This window comes from Halichoerus grypus, chromosome 2 (genome assembly GCF_964656455.1).
Source record: "Halichoerus grypus chromosome 2, mHalGry1.hap1.1, whole genome shotgun sequence".
Classification (NCBI taxonomy): Eukaryota; Metazoa; Chordata; class Mammalia; order Carnivora; family Phocidae; genus Halichoerus; species Halichoerus grypus.
The window spans coordinates 95840696-95856569 of NC_135713.1; the positions used below are offsets into that span (position 1 = coordinate 95840696).

The 15874-nt window shown below is 40.7% G+C and overlaps 1 protein-coding gene across 4 annotated transcripts in view; it reads right to left on the minus strand.

Annotated features, from left to right (window-relative positions):
* Window positions 1–15874, minus strand: part of SV2C (synaptic vesicle glycoprotein 2C) — a 452131-nt gene that overhangs the window by 146463 nt on the left and 289794 nt on the right. For all 4 annotated transcript variants that reach the window (XM_078067169.1, XM_036065563.2, XM_036065564.2 and 1 more), the window contains one exon: window positions 10454–11129. In XM_078067169.1, the coding sequence (XP_077923295.1) occupies window positions 10454–11030 (577 nt within the window). In that variant the 5' untranslated portion in view covers window positions 11031–11129. The remainder of the gene's footprint in view (window positions 1–10453; window positions 11130–15874) is intronic.

Below are 15874 nucleotides of genomic sequence, written 5' to 3' on the forward strand. Positions count from 1 at the left end.
TATGCTTTTCCTTTGATCTTTCCCTTCTTCTGAATAATTTGAATCTGCCGTAAGTTCTTGGAAGGGTAAGACCTTGGTTTCTTATCTTCCTCCTCCTTTTGAATCTCCTCAGATTCCCCACTACCTCATGCATATCCCCAAATAATGGAGTCTCTTAGCACAGAAGCCTCCTCTATGTTAATTGGGAAAAGGTGCTTATCTAGGTGGATAAATGACAAAAAAGAGTCTCCTCAGAGTAGAAGAATTAGCAAAAGTCCAACCTTTTTCTACAGGCAGGTGGAATCAGCCGCAAGCCAGGGCGAATGGCTTGGTTAGTAGAAGGAGGGCTGGATTCCAGCACCGGCCAGGTGCCTTTGTGCAGGTTACAACTTGCACAACTGTACATAGCAGCCCCACAGTATAAGTTGGCTACAGAAAGTGCGTGCACTAGGATGTTCAGCAGTTTCTCAGCTGTCAGCTTCCCTGTTTCAGGCTTTGTCTTGAGAGTGAAAAAATAAACTTAATGGCAAAAATAAGCGATAGTCCAACATTTGGACATATTTGCTTATTTAAGATTGCATTTTTTAATGTAATAAAATACTCATTACAAAATTTATCATCTTTAGCATTTAGATAACAGAGAGATGTGAAAATAATTTAGAGATCATTATATTGTTTTTAAGCAAATTTCTTACATTAAAAAAATTTAATTAGAAAAACTCATTGTGTCCTCATCATTTTATATTTGAAAAGAGATCTCAATTTTGAAATCGAAGATAAGAACTATACCCAAGGGCCTCTTTTACTTTTTCTCTCACAATCTTGAAAAGGCCAATAAGAAATTTCTAAGTTTAAGGTAAGAATGTCAGTTTGCAAAGATGTGGTTGGGAATACTTACTTCAATAATTTATCAGATTAACTCTTCAAGATGAATGTAATCAAACCATTTCCTACTCTCTGGAGCATTCTGCAGGAAGCTTAGGTCCTATAAAACTCTTGTTATGTAAGAATATTGAGAGGTTAGATTTCCCATGAAAGTGGGTGGTTGCATCTCCATGTTTGGGAATTCAAACCTACAAGCCCAAATTATTTGTAGTTATTAGGTGATTAACATTTCAGATTGCTTTATTTAAACCAACCTGCAGCAATTAACAAATTCTCTAAACCGACAACAGATCAGCAAGTTCTACAGTGACTTCAGGGAGAGTTCCACACTGAATCGGGATACATAAGGCCAGGACCACCAATGGAATCAGAATCCTCATTCAGGAGTGTTCTAGGATGTAGAGATATAGGGCATCAGGACGCCAGGATCAGTCTTCAGGTTCAAAGCTGTATTGTGGGAAAACCTCCAACGAGCCTCCAAATGACAGAAAGGCATTTATTATCACACTCTAACCATTCCCGAATGCTGCTTATTGGCAAATTTCAGGAATGTGGCATGGAGTTTCTGTTCACTCCTATCCTGTGGAAATGGATCACAGACTCTCTGGATAGAGGAATCTTTTCAGGCTACTTGGGCCAACTCCACTAAGACGTTAGAAACTTCACTTCTCTCAGGAGAATATGAATGACCAGAGGAAATAAGACTCAGGAATATAATGGCAACAAATTATTGAGACTTCTTTTCCAATTTGGCAATAATGAATCCAAATAAGATTTTGCTAGTGTTGGTGGACAGGATGTTCTCTAGAAGCCAATAATTTTTAATTCCAATTAGAATCGCTGTGACAGCTTAGAGGCTAAACAGAACCAGAGGGCGTACACACACACACACACACACACACACACACACACACACACACACAGTGGATGTCAGACCTCCCTTCAAGATACCAAGGCAGATGTTAATGACAAAGGGATTAGGCAGGGTACACAGCTGCTGATCCTGAAATCTGCAGCCTACACTTTTAGGGTACAAAGCCCCTCCTTTTAAAATTCAGAACACATTTACAGAAGTAGAAAAAACACTCTTAAAATTCATATGAAACCACAAAAGACCCTGAATAGCCAAAGAAATCATGAGAAAGAACAAAGAAGGAGGGCATCACACTCCCTGATTTCAAGCTATACTATACAGCTATACTCATCAAAACAGTATGGTACTGACATAAAAACAGACAAATTGACCAATGGAATGGAATCAAAAGCTCAGATATAAACTCAAGCATATATTGTTAACTAATATTTGACAAGGGCGCAAAGAATACTCAGTGGAGAAAAGACAGCCTCTTCAATAAACAGTGCAGGGATAACTGGATATTTACATGTAAAAGAATAAAACTAGACCCATAACTTACAGCACTCACAAAAACTGACTCAAAATGGATTAAAGACTTAAATGTAAGACCTGAAACTATGAAACTCTAGAAGAAAATATATGAATAAAGCTCCCTGACATGAGTCTTGATTTTTTTGGATATGACACCTAAAGTACAAGCAACAAAATAAAAAATAAACAAGTGGCACTACATCAAACTACAAAGCTTTTGCACAGCAAAAGAATGCATCAACAAAGTGAAAAGAATACCTATGGACTGGGAAAACAATATTGGTAAATCATATATCTGATAAGGGGTTAATATTAAAAATATTTAAAGAACTCCTACAATGCAATAGCAAAAACCAAATAACCCAATTTAAAAATGAGCAAAAGGGGTGCCTGGGTGGCTCAGTTGGTTAAGCGACTGCCTTCGGCTCAGGTCATGATCCTGGAGTCCCGGGATCGAGTCCCGCATCAGGCTCCCTGCTCAGCGGGGAGTCTGCTTCTCCCTCTGACCCTCACCCCTCTCATGCTCTCTCTCTCATTCTCTCTCTCAAATAAATAAATAAAATCTTAAAAAAAAAAATGAGCAAAGGACGTGAATAGACATTTCTCCAAAAAAGAGATATGAAAAGCCAATGCGTATATGAAAAGATACTCGACATCAGTAATCATTATGGAAATGCAAATTAAAGCTACAATAAGATATCACCTCACCCCTGTCAGGATGGCTGTCACCAAGAGGACAAGAGATAACAAGTGCTAGCATGCATAGAGAGAAAAGCGAACCCTGTGCACTGCTGGTGGCATTGTAAATGGGTACAGCCACTGGGAAAATAATATAGAGGATTCTCATAAAATTAAAAATAGAACTACCATATGATCCAGCAATCCCACTTCTGGGAATATATCCCAAGGAAACAAAAATTCTAACTGAAAAGATACCCGCACTCCCGTGTTCATAGCAGCATTATTTGGAATAGCCAAGACATGGAAACAACCTAAATGTCTATTGATGGGTGAATGGATAAAGAAGTTATGGTGTACACACACACACACACACACACACACACACACACTGGAATATTATTCAGCCATAAAAAAAAAACCCAAGGAAATCTTACCATTTGCAACAACATGTTGGGACCTTGAAGGCATTATGCTAAGTGAAACAAGCCAGATGAAGAAAGAAAAACACTGTATGCTCTCACTTATATGTGGAATGTAAAACAAAAATAACAACAACAACAAATACCCGAAACCTAAAAAAAAAAAACATAGAAAAAGAGATCAGAGCTATGGTTACCAGAAGCAGAGGGGGAGGAGGAGTAGGGAGAAACCGAGGAAGGCAGTCAAATGGGGCAAACCTCCAGCTGTAAGATAAGTAAGTACTAGATGTAATGTATAAAATGATGATTCTAGCTAACATTGTTTTATGATATACAAGTGACCCCTGAGCAACACAGGTTCGAGCCATATGGGTTCAAACTATGTGGGTTATATACAGATTTGTTTTGATAAATACAGTACAGTACAGTAAATGTATTTTCTCTTTGTTATGATTTTCTTGTCTCTAGCTTACTTTATTATAACAATAGAGTACATAATACATGTAACATACAAAATATGGGTCAATAGACTGTTATGTTACCAGTAAGGCTTCCTATCAACAGCAGGCTGTTAGTAGTTAAGTTCTGGGGGAGTGAAGTCACGTGGGGAATTTGACTGTGCAGAGGGTCAGTGCCTTTAACCTCCACTTTGTTCAAGAGTCAACTACCTAGGAAAGTTGCTAAGAGGGTTCTTATTCCTAAGAGTTCCCATGATGAGGAAAAAAATTTTTGCCTTTTTTCCCCTCTCTTTTCTTTTTATTGTATCTATGGGAAGGTGGACATTAGCTAAACCTAGTATGGTCATCATTTCACAATACATGTAAATCAAACCATCATGCTGTACACCTTAAAATTATACAGTGATGTATGCCAATTATTTCTCAATAAAGCTGAGAAAAATATATAGAGTATACCCAGATGCTGAAAGATCAAAGCTTGGACTAAAACTACGACTTCATCACTTTGTTATCAGCTTGGATATACTGGTCTACCAGTGGTCTACCAATGGTCTACCTGACAGCACTGGGAATGGGTGATACAGACTGAATAAAAGGACTGATTCAATGAACACTGAGCCAGTTTCTATAATCTGCCTGCAGTTTAGTGGCAATCAGCAGTCAATAGGACTAAAGCAAAAGGTATCTCAGAAACTTGAAGCTTGTTTTGTTTTTTAAATATAGACAGCTAAAGATAAAGGAGCTAGAAATCTCAAAAGAATATATCTTCCTTTGTTAATACCTAAAAGAATAAAGGAGTGCATGGAGGGATGGAGAAAGAAATTGGGGAGAATTCAGGTCATATCCATCCACCTCAGCCTTCAAGGAAATCACCCTTTTTATAAGTGGCAAACAAAGTAAAAAAGGTAGGTAGGAGCTAGGTAGAAGCTATAGAAAGAAAGGTTAAAAGACACATTCCAGGTCTATTAGAGATTTGTTTGTTCTTTTTACCATTGTAAATAGGAATACTTAGAGTCTAAAATCACGCCTGTCACATAGTAAGCGCTCAATAAATTTTTGTTGCATGAACATTATAGTTGTCAAGAGAAGATATACAAATGCCAAATAGTCTGACAAGATACAGTCAATAGCCAAGTATTGACTAAAATGAAAATCACTGCTCCATATCTAGCCAAAAATATATTCTAGATTCACAAAAATCTATATTCTAGAATTATTTATAAATCCTTTTTTATACTTCCAAGAGTTTCCAAAACTGAAAAAAATGTCAAGTAAAATTCCATTCATATGTACAAATATATTCTTAATGCTTTGATGTTCATGGTCTACCTCCGTTTTTGCCCAGTATGCCAACTGACCAGCCAATATTGTGGATGGTCTAAAGGAAAACCCATATGTACTACAATAGGATATTTCTCCAGGAAACCCAGGGGACCACCAAGGTAGGCCTTCCACGTGCTAGCTACTTCCATCCAGTCCTACTCTGGACCTGGGTCCTCCATGTTCCAGACCTGGACATAACAGCACATCCTAAACAGATCCATCTTCAGGAGCAGACTCCCAGTAGTCAACCTCACCAAGACAGACAGAAAACACCAGAATGGACATTTGGTTAATTAAAACAAAAAACTAGAATTGCCAAGACTGGCATCCTTTGGCAAGCACGTTCCTGATGGGAAAACCCTAAATAAAGCTCAATTTGAAATCTTTAAAGTGTTATGGAGCATGGAATTAGAATGAAAGGTCTTTGCTACAGGAGTCATGTCTCCCCAGACTCCAGGCTAATGTGGTCTTCCTTAAAATAGGGACACATGTGGTCCCAAAAACACATAGGTTAAAATTTTTAGGTCAGGGCATACCAACCCTGACGGCATTTAGGAGGGCACTGCCAACCTGCATCCAACTTTCTCTCCTGTTGGTCTTCCACGACCAACCACGAAGTCCCATTCGAAACAACACATTCTTTTTTTTTTTTTTTTTAAAGATTTTATTTATTTATTTGAGAAAGAGAGAATGAGAGAGAGCGAGTACATGAGAGGGGGGAGGGTCAGAGGGAGAAGCAGACTCCCTGCCGAGCAGGGAGCCGGATGCGGGACTCGATCCCAGGACTCCAGGATCATGACCTGAGCCGAAGGCAGTCGCCCAACCAACTGAGCCACCCAGGCGCCCTCGAAACAACACATTCTTAATTTAGATATATCAGTATCTTCAGTGAGGTCTCAAAGTGTTAATAATCTCACAGACGGTCATCTCAAATCTCAAATATTTGTTGAGGTTCTATTAAGTACCAGGAACTGATTGGGTAGGGGAGAGACAGTAGTTAACAACACAGACAAAAAGCCCTGGTCCCATGGGGTTTACATTCCCTCTATTTTAACTTCTACTACTCTGCCTCTTTAAGATGACTTTGTACTATGGGCTGATTTCACATGTTAATTCTCATTTGTGACTGTTGCCATTATGTACTGTCTATAAACACGCACACACAAAAAACCCAACAACAACAGAAAACAAAAAGCAAAACTAGGCGATATCCTCTATTAGGGTTTTGAAAAGGACAAAAAAGATCGAATACCAACAGGTGATTACACTGTTGGAGGCCACAAACAAAAAGTGAATTTTAGATCATCTCTTGAGACACCAGAGTGGTATATTTCTGCCAGTAATTGAGAATATTGTCTTCTCCTAAGAGTAAACCCAATCGAGAGGATTTCAAATGAAAATGTTAGAGAACTAGAAAGGAACATGGGATGAGGAGCTAGGATGTGTGTTCCACAGTCTGCCTCTCCCAATACACAGCCCTGGACTAGGCAAGTCGCCCACATGCCCAGGGCTCCTCCCCTCACTTTTAAGATGACAGTGTCTGGAACCATGAGAGACTATGGACTCTGAGAAACAAACTGAGGGTTCTAGAGGGGAGGGGGTGGGGGGATGGGTTAGCCTGGTGATGGGTATTAAAGAGGGCATGTACTGAATGGAGCACTGGGTGTTATACGCAAACAATGAATCATGGAACACTACATCAAAAACTAATGATGTAATGTATGGGGATTAACATAACATAATAAAATTAAAAAAAAAAAAGATGACAGGGTCTGCCTAGATCCCTAAGACACCGACAGCTGGGAAATACCATGATCTCCCTTGATAATAGGAACCAATCCTTACTCATCTCAATCTCCCTTAAAGGGCCTTGGGCCACGCCCCCCACATAAAGCCACTGCATAAATACTGCTTAATTCAACACAGAACCTAATATAACACCAGAGTGGCAGCTGAAGTCACTGATATTCCAGATAAGATGTTTAAAAATTTGTGCTGTTCTTTAGCTACCGAACCCTTCATTCACCTAGCCTTGCTCACTAGGTTCGTCTCAAGAGCCGTTTGCACAGCCAAGAACTTCTTCAATGCCTGAACCGAGAGACCCTTTGCAACCTTACCGGCATGACCCTGCAGCACCCAAGAGTTTCACATCTCTTCCTTTCCCTGCAACTTCCAGGCCTCCCCGCTCTCCTGGCCGCTCCTCTTGCTCCGGCTTCTCTTTCCCGGTCCTCCTCCTCACCACCAGCCCCGTAAACGGCGTTCTGCAGGACAGCACCGGCCCCCTGGTTAAGGTCACTGGCAGGGTCATCGTAAATGAGATGGCTCACAAACCAACTGTGCTTCAGCCCAAATGGAGAGCAGCCCACGGGGCTCTTTGGACACCCCCAAGGATCTCATAGTGAGAAGTCTAAAGCCAACCCTTCATCCTTCTTCCTCATGTTAAAACCTGTCCTCTGCATTACTCAATTTGATGAATCGCCTTCTTTTCATCAGCTGTCCACTTGCTCCACCATCAGATTTAATCGAGGACCAATCCTTGCTGACTCCGCCCTCTGGAACCCTGCCTTTCTTAAATCCCTGCCTTTTCCCCGCCGCGTTGGTGAGGTCCTAACCCCTCAGTGGTCTCTCAGCCTCAAGTCTCTTTATTTACACCTCTCTTCCAGCTATCGATATTTGCTTCTTTGTACCGCTAACCTGCAGGCATTTGTGAGTTCTCCGTACTAGACCGTAACTTCTTTGGATATAGAAACCTTGTCCTTATTTGTCCTATTATCACCTGTCGTAACAGTGTGCTGTGCACATAATAAGTGCTCAATAAATACACTTCGGCAATAAAACATGGATTATCTTAAAGTGACTGCATTTACCCCCTCAAAGAGCAGCTTGTTAGATAATTAAATATTTACTCTAACTTTCTCCCAGCCCATTAACAATGTTATATAAATACACAGACCATACACATAGACACACGCACACACAGGATGCTCTTAACTCCCTTTAAGTCAATCATCTTGCAAACACCAAGAGATGATCTATCTCCCAAATAACTGAGACATAAATTGGTTCATATTTTTCATTCCTGGTCTTCCTTGAGAAAATGACACAATGCTCAGTAGCAAATGAGAAATTATTTTGCAAATCTATATCCCCTAAATACCCCCAAACATGGGTCATGCATCTTTCTTGTATTTTGATCCCACTGCTGTGACTTAGTGTGGTAATTATATTACAAAGCTATTATTCGATGAAATGAAAATGGCAAAACAATTTAAATGCCTGTCTAAAAGAACTGTTGGAATGCAATTATAAGTGAAATTACAATGGCAAAATAATTGAAATGCAAGTCCGGAAGGCACAGTTATGAAACCATTAAAATGCTTCTGCTGAGGGCTCGCAACATTGAGTGAAACCATACACTCCTGGGGACACATTTTTAATTCACTAAAGCAGTCAACATTTGTGGAAAGATGAAAATATCTGGGCTTCGACTGTTCCACAGCATTCTCTACACTTCTGGGTGCCACCTAGGGGTGTGTTAACATCATCGGGGTTTGTAGGTTTCTGGGATGGACTGACTGATAAGAGAACCATGGACAATGCTGTGCTTCCATTCAGCACCAAGAAGATAGAGGCACAAGGGCAAGCTTAGTTTAGATTTTCCTGAAATGTTTCCAATATAAAAGCTAGGATCACAACGTGAAAAGATGTTTGTCCTAAAATCAACCTTGCAATTATTAAATATGTGTGTGGATGTATTTCTAAGGATCTAGCTTCTTAAAATGTTCTGCTGATGTGTTCCTTTTGCAAAATCTTGATCAATATTTTGATGCCAAGGCTTACAATAGTTATATCTGCTCACCAAAAGAAAAACAAAGACAAAATACAGTGCTAGATACACAAGCGATACCCTGAAATGATCAATCTGACAAATGACTAAGGACCCTCCTCTGAATCATGTTCTGCATTTTGATGGCTGAACACATAGATGAGTCTACCAGCAAAAACATGCAAAATATGCCCCATTCCCACCCCCTCTCCCTCACACTCTGCTTCCATGGATCTATCTCACTCAGTTAATTGGCTAAAGAAAGAGATGCTAGGAGGAACTCATATAAAGAAACAACTATTAAAAGAATAAGATCCTTTTCTCATTCATGATTATCTCTCTCACGACATCACAGAGCAGGTTAGAAAATGGCATTTTGGGGTGCCTGGGTGGCTCAGTTGGTTAAGAGTCCAACTCTTGATTTCGGCTCAGGTCATGATCAGGGTGGCGAGATCAAGCGAGGGAAATAAGTGGGAATGTTAACTAAGGCTTCGTAACAATGTGAACCTTGAGGGCATGGTAACTTAATTTTGTTTAATTTAATTAATTAATTAATTTACTTATTTATTTTAGAGAGCGTGTGCGTGAGCATGTGCAGGGGGAGGGGTGGAGTGAGGGTGAAGGAGAGAGAGAGAATCCCGAGCAGACTCCACGCCCAGCACTGGGCCCGACGTGAGATCGTGACCTGAGCCAAAATCAGGTGTCGGATGCTTAACCGACTAAGCCACCCAGGTGCCCCATGGTAACTTTAAAACAAAAATCAAATCTGCTATCTAGATTAGATATTTTATAGAGAGGTCATATTATTTTTACACATATAATTTAGATATTAATAGGATTTGAAAGAGACTTTAAAATCATATGAGGAGGTTTTTCCAGTTTAGGCACAAAGGCATGAACTTTGAAAAAGAAAAAGTCATCTAGAGAAAATCTATGAATAAGACTAACTAAAAAAAATAAACAAGCAAACATACACATAGATTATAGAAAAAAAATTAGCAGGGTCCCCAAAGTATTTAAATCGTAGTATTACACATAAAATTTGAAATTTGAAATCACATTTGCCAGAGTTTTATAGAATTAACCTCTATATTTAGGAAAGTACTCAAATAGGTTTTCATATAATAGTTTTATTAACTTCCAAAGGCATATCTTTGGATGTTAATAAAGGAGAAACCAATAAAACATTTATAGTATGGTAAGTTAAAATCTATTGCCCCAACTTTGAAATGCATAATGTTATAAGTTGGATTGATGGATGGATAGATGATAAAGAAAATATGGTATTAAATGTTAACTATAGGATCTGGGTGGCAGATATATATGGGCACCCTTGTACAATATTTTTGATTCTTCTGTATGTTTAAAATTTTTCATAACAAAGTATTGGGAAAAAAATGCACTGCTCTAGATGAAAAGTATCTATTCTATTTGTTAACTGTGCTCAACAAATAATCCAGGTTCAGAATTTGTCTCACGGACACGGTGTACTCACCTAGCCACCCGGATCCTGAATTTGGAATGCATAGGTCTGTCTCCGCACTGGGCAACACGAAGCCGACAACAAACACCTCCACGCCATCCGCCATCAGGGCCATGCCCAGGACAAAGAAAAGGGCCCACTGGAAACGGCCGTGACCACACTCTTGGATTATCAACTCATACTGCTGGGCTAGTTCTTCCTCATCGGCTTTCCTCTCTGACTCCAGCTCCTGCCGGTCCTTGTGCACATCCCCCTTGGGCTGCCCTACTGACACAATGCTGTCCTTCCCTTGGTTCATACGGGGGATGCCCTGATACTCCCCTTCATAGATTTCCTCATCTTCATCATGACCCTCAGTAGCTTCACTGGAGCCTTCATCATCATTGGCCTCCCCATTATAGGTCTCTCCCGGCGGGGAACAGTCATCGTCCTCTTCATCTTGGAACCGACTGTAGGACCTCTGCGTGTATTCATCCTGGGCCCGGTCCACTGCCTGATTCACCTTCTTTACTGTTTGTTTCTTCACCTCTCGGGCTATGTCCTTGGCGCCCTTCATCAATGAAGTCCTATCCTTGTAAGAGTCTTGCATCTTATCTCAACCAATGGCCAACGTGAAGATGGGAATTCTTCAGACTCCGATCAGTGGTTCGGCCCGGACTGCATCATCCACTTTGGGGTCAGAAGAGAACTGCAGAAGAAGAAAAACCACACAAAATATTTCGTATTCCTTTCTTGTCTTTTTTACCATTTATTTCTCAATCTCTTTTCACTGCCCCCTCAGACTAAGACACAGAATTAGCGTTTCCTTTCTTTGATCTCACTGTCCACATGCACACCGGATAATGATTCTCTGCTCAGGTGTGACTGGCACTTGGAATTCTTACGGGTTTTACTGTTGTTATTATTATTATTTGGTGCTTAAGGGACTCTGTCCTCTGGGAACTTTGATAGAATACACAGGCATTCCCCCAGAGAGTAAAACAGGACATCTGGCACCTCTAAAAGTACATTTAACACATTTTGAAAGTATTATAAAGATATACTCTGATTGAGAAAAATAGTATTGCTCAGAGACATACACACACTGCAAAGGTAAAACCAGAATATGAGAAGAATCCTGTCTGACCTTATTTCCTAATAGTGAAAAAAAACACAAAATTGCAGGCAAGCAGCCCTATACACGATGCTATTGAATCACATATATATATATATATGTTTGTAAAGTTTGTTTCCCCTCTACTTTCATTATATCTCCTTCCAATAAATAACAAAGATTCATATGGCACCCAAAACCGCAACTGAGTATTTCCCCCTAGCATAACCATCATATCAGTGGGACATGGGCAGAGTTCATCAAATGATTTCAGATACCTTTGATAAACACTGAATTGGAACATATGGTTTGTCTAGTCGGGGTCTGTCCTTTCAGAGGCCACCCCCAGGCTAGCAGGGACAGGTAAGCCACATGCCATGTCCCTTCACAACCCCACCCTGTAAGTACTCCAAGCTTTGTCTCTACCTTCTTCATCTCTGGACACACACACACACCCCTTGTCCTACTGGCACTCCAACTAACTGCGGTCTTGGGTACCAGAATCTCCCGTGACCCACCATTTGGTTTTCTTTCTCACGGAGATCACCCTATGTCTTGGCTTACATTCGGGCTGAACACATGGTAACTGATCTTTCCCTTGTCCACTGTGCTGTCTCCTCTGGTGGCCCACCATTGTGGACAGATAATGTAAAGGTGAGAGTCACTCTCCTCCATCATTAACTCCCCAAGCTCTACTCTGTGGCAGCATTGCAAACCATGAGTTACATAATAGCCATTTCTACCTTCTTTTTCTACCCAGTATAAAACACTTGATAAGTAGCTATACAAACATATACTTAAATGGCTCATTCAGACATCACAAACAAACCCAGCAATAAAGACAAAAAGATGTTTGTTTCTAAATGGACTGTGCATTTCATGTTACCACTGAATGACTACAAACGCCCAGGAGGCAAACAGAAGCATGGTTCTGCACAGCCCTGTGTTTTGGAAGACAGCAAAATGAAATTAAAATAAACATATGATTACAAGCCTTTTTGCCAAATGTCTTAATAGAGGGTTTTTCTGTATGTCCTTTTTCTTTTTTTTTTTTCTTTCTTTCTTTTTTTTTTGGAGAGCTGAGAGTCAGGGGCAGGGAGAGATGGGAGGATCCATGAGCTGAGTAAGAAAAGATGAGCAGGCAGTTGGAAAAGAGTTTGAGGATAGAGGCTCAGAGACTCAAATGATATACCTCTGTTTCATGGTGAATCACTTTGAGTTATATGTGCCAGACATCATTTTAATAAAAACAGTTTGATTTTGTATGTACTCTATGCCAGACATTGTGCCAAGAACTCTATATACATTTCTTAATTTTTTTATTTAATCCTTACTTCAATCCTCCAAAATAGGTATTATAGTCTCCATTATACAGGTGGGAAGATTAAGGCTTATTGAGATTAAATAACTGGCCCAGGGTCACAATGTTTGTCAGCGGAGATGCTGGGGCTCCAGCCCAGATGTGTCTGACTCCAAAGACTTGCCCCTTACCCCTCTCTGCTTCACCCAGTGCTCTTGCTAAGGTCTTAGGAAATGCAGTAGCATGCTTCCTGGTCATTCTGATACCTTGGTTTCCTACACAAAAATTGCTTTATAGCCTCTTGCCTAAATCATCTTGTAGGTTCTGAAACAAGGGGAATTACTGTGATATCTTCACTCGTGATAGGTTTTATATAGATAATAATTCCAAAATATGGTCTTGTTTGTTCAGATAAACCATCCCAACATGGTGGCTGTACTTCAAAAGATAATCCTGTAGTCATTCTAAATAAGATGTCCGTGGCCAAGAAGGGCAGGAAAGAAGGCAAAGCAATGAACCTCCAACCGCCTCCAGTCAAGTGCAGATGCCCATTCCCTGTAATTCAAGACGGTGTACTTCTCCGTGAAATAAGGATAACGACATAACCACCTGGCAGTGTTGGGAGGATTAATAAGTGGTGTTTACTCTGTGTCCAGGAGAAAATTTGACATATATTTAGTTGATTTTAATTCAGGTTCCCGTGATAAGGAATCGGGGGCAAATCATTTATTAAGAGGAGCTGGTAAAGGAGGGGACAACTGAGGCTAGACGGCAGTTTTAGGCAGGGTCCTGGGGGGTGAGCTTCAGCCTCCGCTCAGAGTCATTCCCACTCAAGGCAAAGGTACGGGGCTTTCACACTCCCACTCCCACCCATTGTTGGCTAAGGGCCACCCGGGGTAAGGATGGACTGCAGGCACTTCCAGCTCTCTGCACCCAAAGCTAGGCAGTTCCCAGGGTCCAGGAACAGTCCTCTGAAGGGATACAGACGCTGGCTGGTGGAAGCAAAGGCCCACTGGAGCCAGGGGAGGAGAGCGGAGACAATGAAGGGGATCCAAGAGTATCTAGGCGGAACATTCACAGGATCTCCTACAATAAGCATTTAATAGCTACTTGTTTAGATGCCCTGCTAATCATACTAAGCAGTAAGACCCAGAGCTGGTTAAAACCTGTATTTACAGAAGTGGCTGTTACAACCAAATAATATATACAGCACAGTTTATCTGATGTATTTAATGACATGCACAAATCAGCTCTATTTCCATGTGTGTGACAATCATTTTGCACAAATAATAATTTATACACATAAATGAGAGTTATTCTGTCAAAATAGAGTTTCAGTTCTTTTTTTTTTTCCTTTGATGATTCATGCCACACAGCATATATTCACTCACACCACATACTATATCAAAACCATCCTACACGTGTTCCCGTCAGGAACAACCCTCCCCAACACACACACAGATGTTTCTCTCAGTTTCCCCACACTGTCCCCAAACCTCCAGTCCTTCCTTCTGTTTTACCTCTCATCACCACCATCATCAAAAGATGCGGGAGAGTGCATCCTCACCAAAACCTTCTGGGATCTTCTGGATGCTGGGGAAGTCCATCATTTTAATAACTATTTATGCAGCTTTGAAGCCATTGTGCACAGAGTAATGACAGCAATTATAAGAGCTCACCCACTATTACATCGGCCCTGTGCTAAGCACTTCAGGGGTATTATCACACAACAAGAATCTTAACAATGGTCATATGCTCTTAAAATTTTTAATAAATAAAAAAAATTTAAATAAATTTCCCATTTTACACGTGGGAAAACTGAAATCTGCCCAGTAAGAATTCACACTTACACAAGCCTACTCCAAAGCCCAATCACCTACACTGCATCTACCAGCAATTAGTAGAAATGGGAGCCCATGAGGGTAACAGAGATCTGAAACTGCAAAGTTGGGGCAGAGGACAGCCCCACCTCCCATGCCTGGATGATAGAAATGCTCAAAAGTACTTGCAGGTCTCTAGCACTTTGGGCTTGGGGGGAGGGGTCATTATCTAACAACCCCCTTTCCCTCCTAAGTTCAGATCTAAAGAAGACATTCAATAGAGGAGATAAATTGTGATCAGTTAGCAGCTGTTGGAGAATCACACCCACACTTTATCCCCGACGCCACACCTTCTTCCCAGCCCTGGGACTCTGCACCACGAAGGACTCCTTCCTGGAGGGAAGGCTGTCCAGGGAACTTTCCATGCTGCAGGAGTAGAAGACCTGGTAAGCACCTCCATAGGGCTGAGGCCAGCAGGCCAAGGTCTTTCCCCCAGTTTGCCAGAGAAATTGCTCCTTCTTTCTTGGGGAGGAGTCAGGGTATGTGCATGGGTGGTAAAGGGAGAAGCTGCAAGTGGTTTTTTTCCCCACATCTCTCTCTCCTGGGAAGCAGTGGAAATCCCTGTACCGGAGTGGAAGTCGAGAAGTGGGGAATAATAATGCTTCGCCTTAAGTCAGTGCTATATAATTTGGTCAGGACAGTAACAGAGCACACCAGCCACCCCAATGAGAGCCTTATCACTTTCTATCTCTTATGAGATAGAACATAAAACTAATGACATGTGATGACATTATAGTAATGCCACAAAACAGAGCTTCATTAAAACAAAAAGCCAATGACATGAACATTAAAATTTGCAACAAGTCCAGAAATGTTTTCAGGGACTCTATAATGCATTAGTCCAAACTAATATACACTTTAATCTATGACTCGTGTCAGAAAGAAAGGCAATACTTAGTATTCACCACCCACACTGCAAGTAGGGCTGATTGTAAACAACTAGATACCTCTTTATTAAGGCTGTTTCACATGTCTAAAGATAATGATTTTTTTAAAAGGCTTACAATTTCATTGAGGCATAATTTACATTGAATAAAATGCTCTGGTGATTATTAAAAGAACATAGTGCAACAGATATGGTACAGAAAACCAGCTAGATTATGAAGATGCTTATTCTGGCAGAAAACATTGGTTGAAATGCTTATTCAGCACAGGTTTGA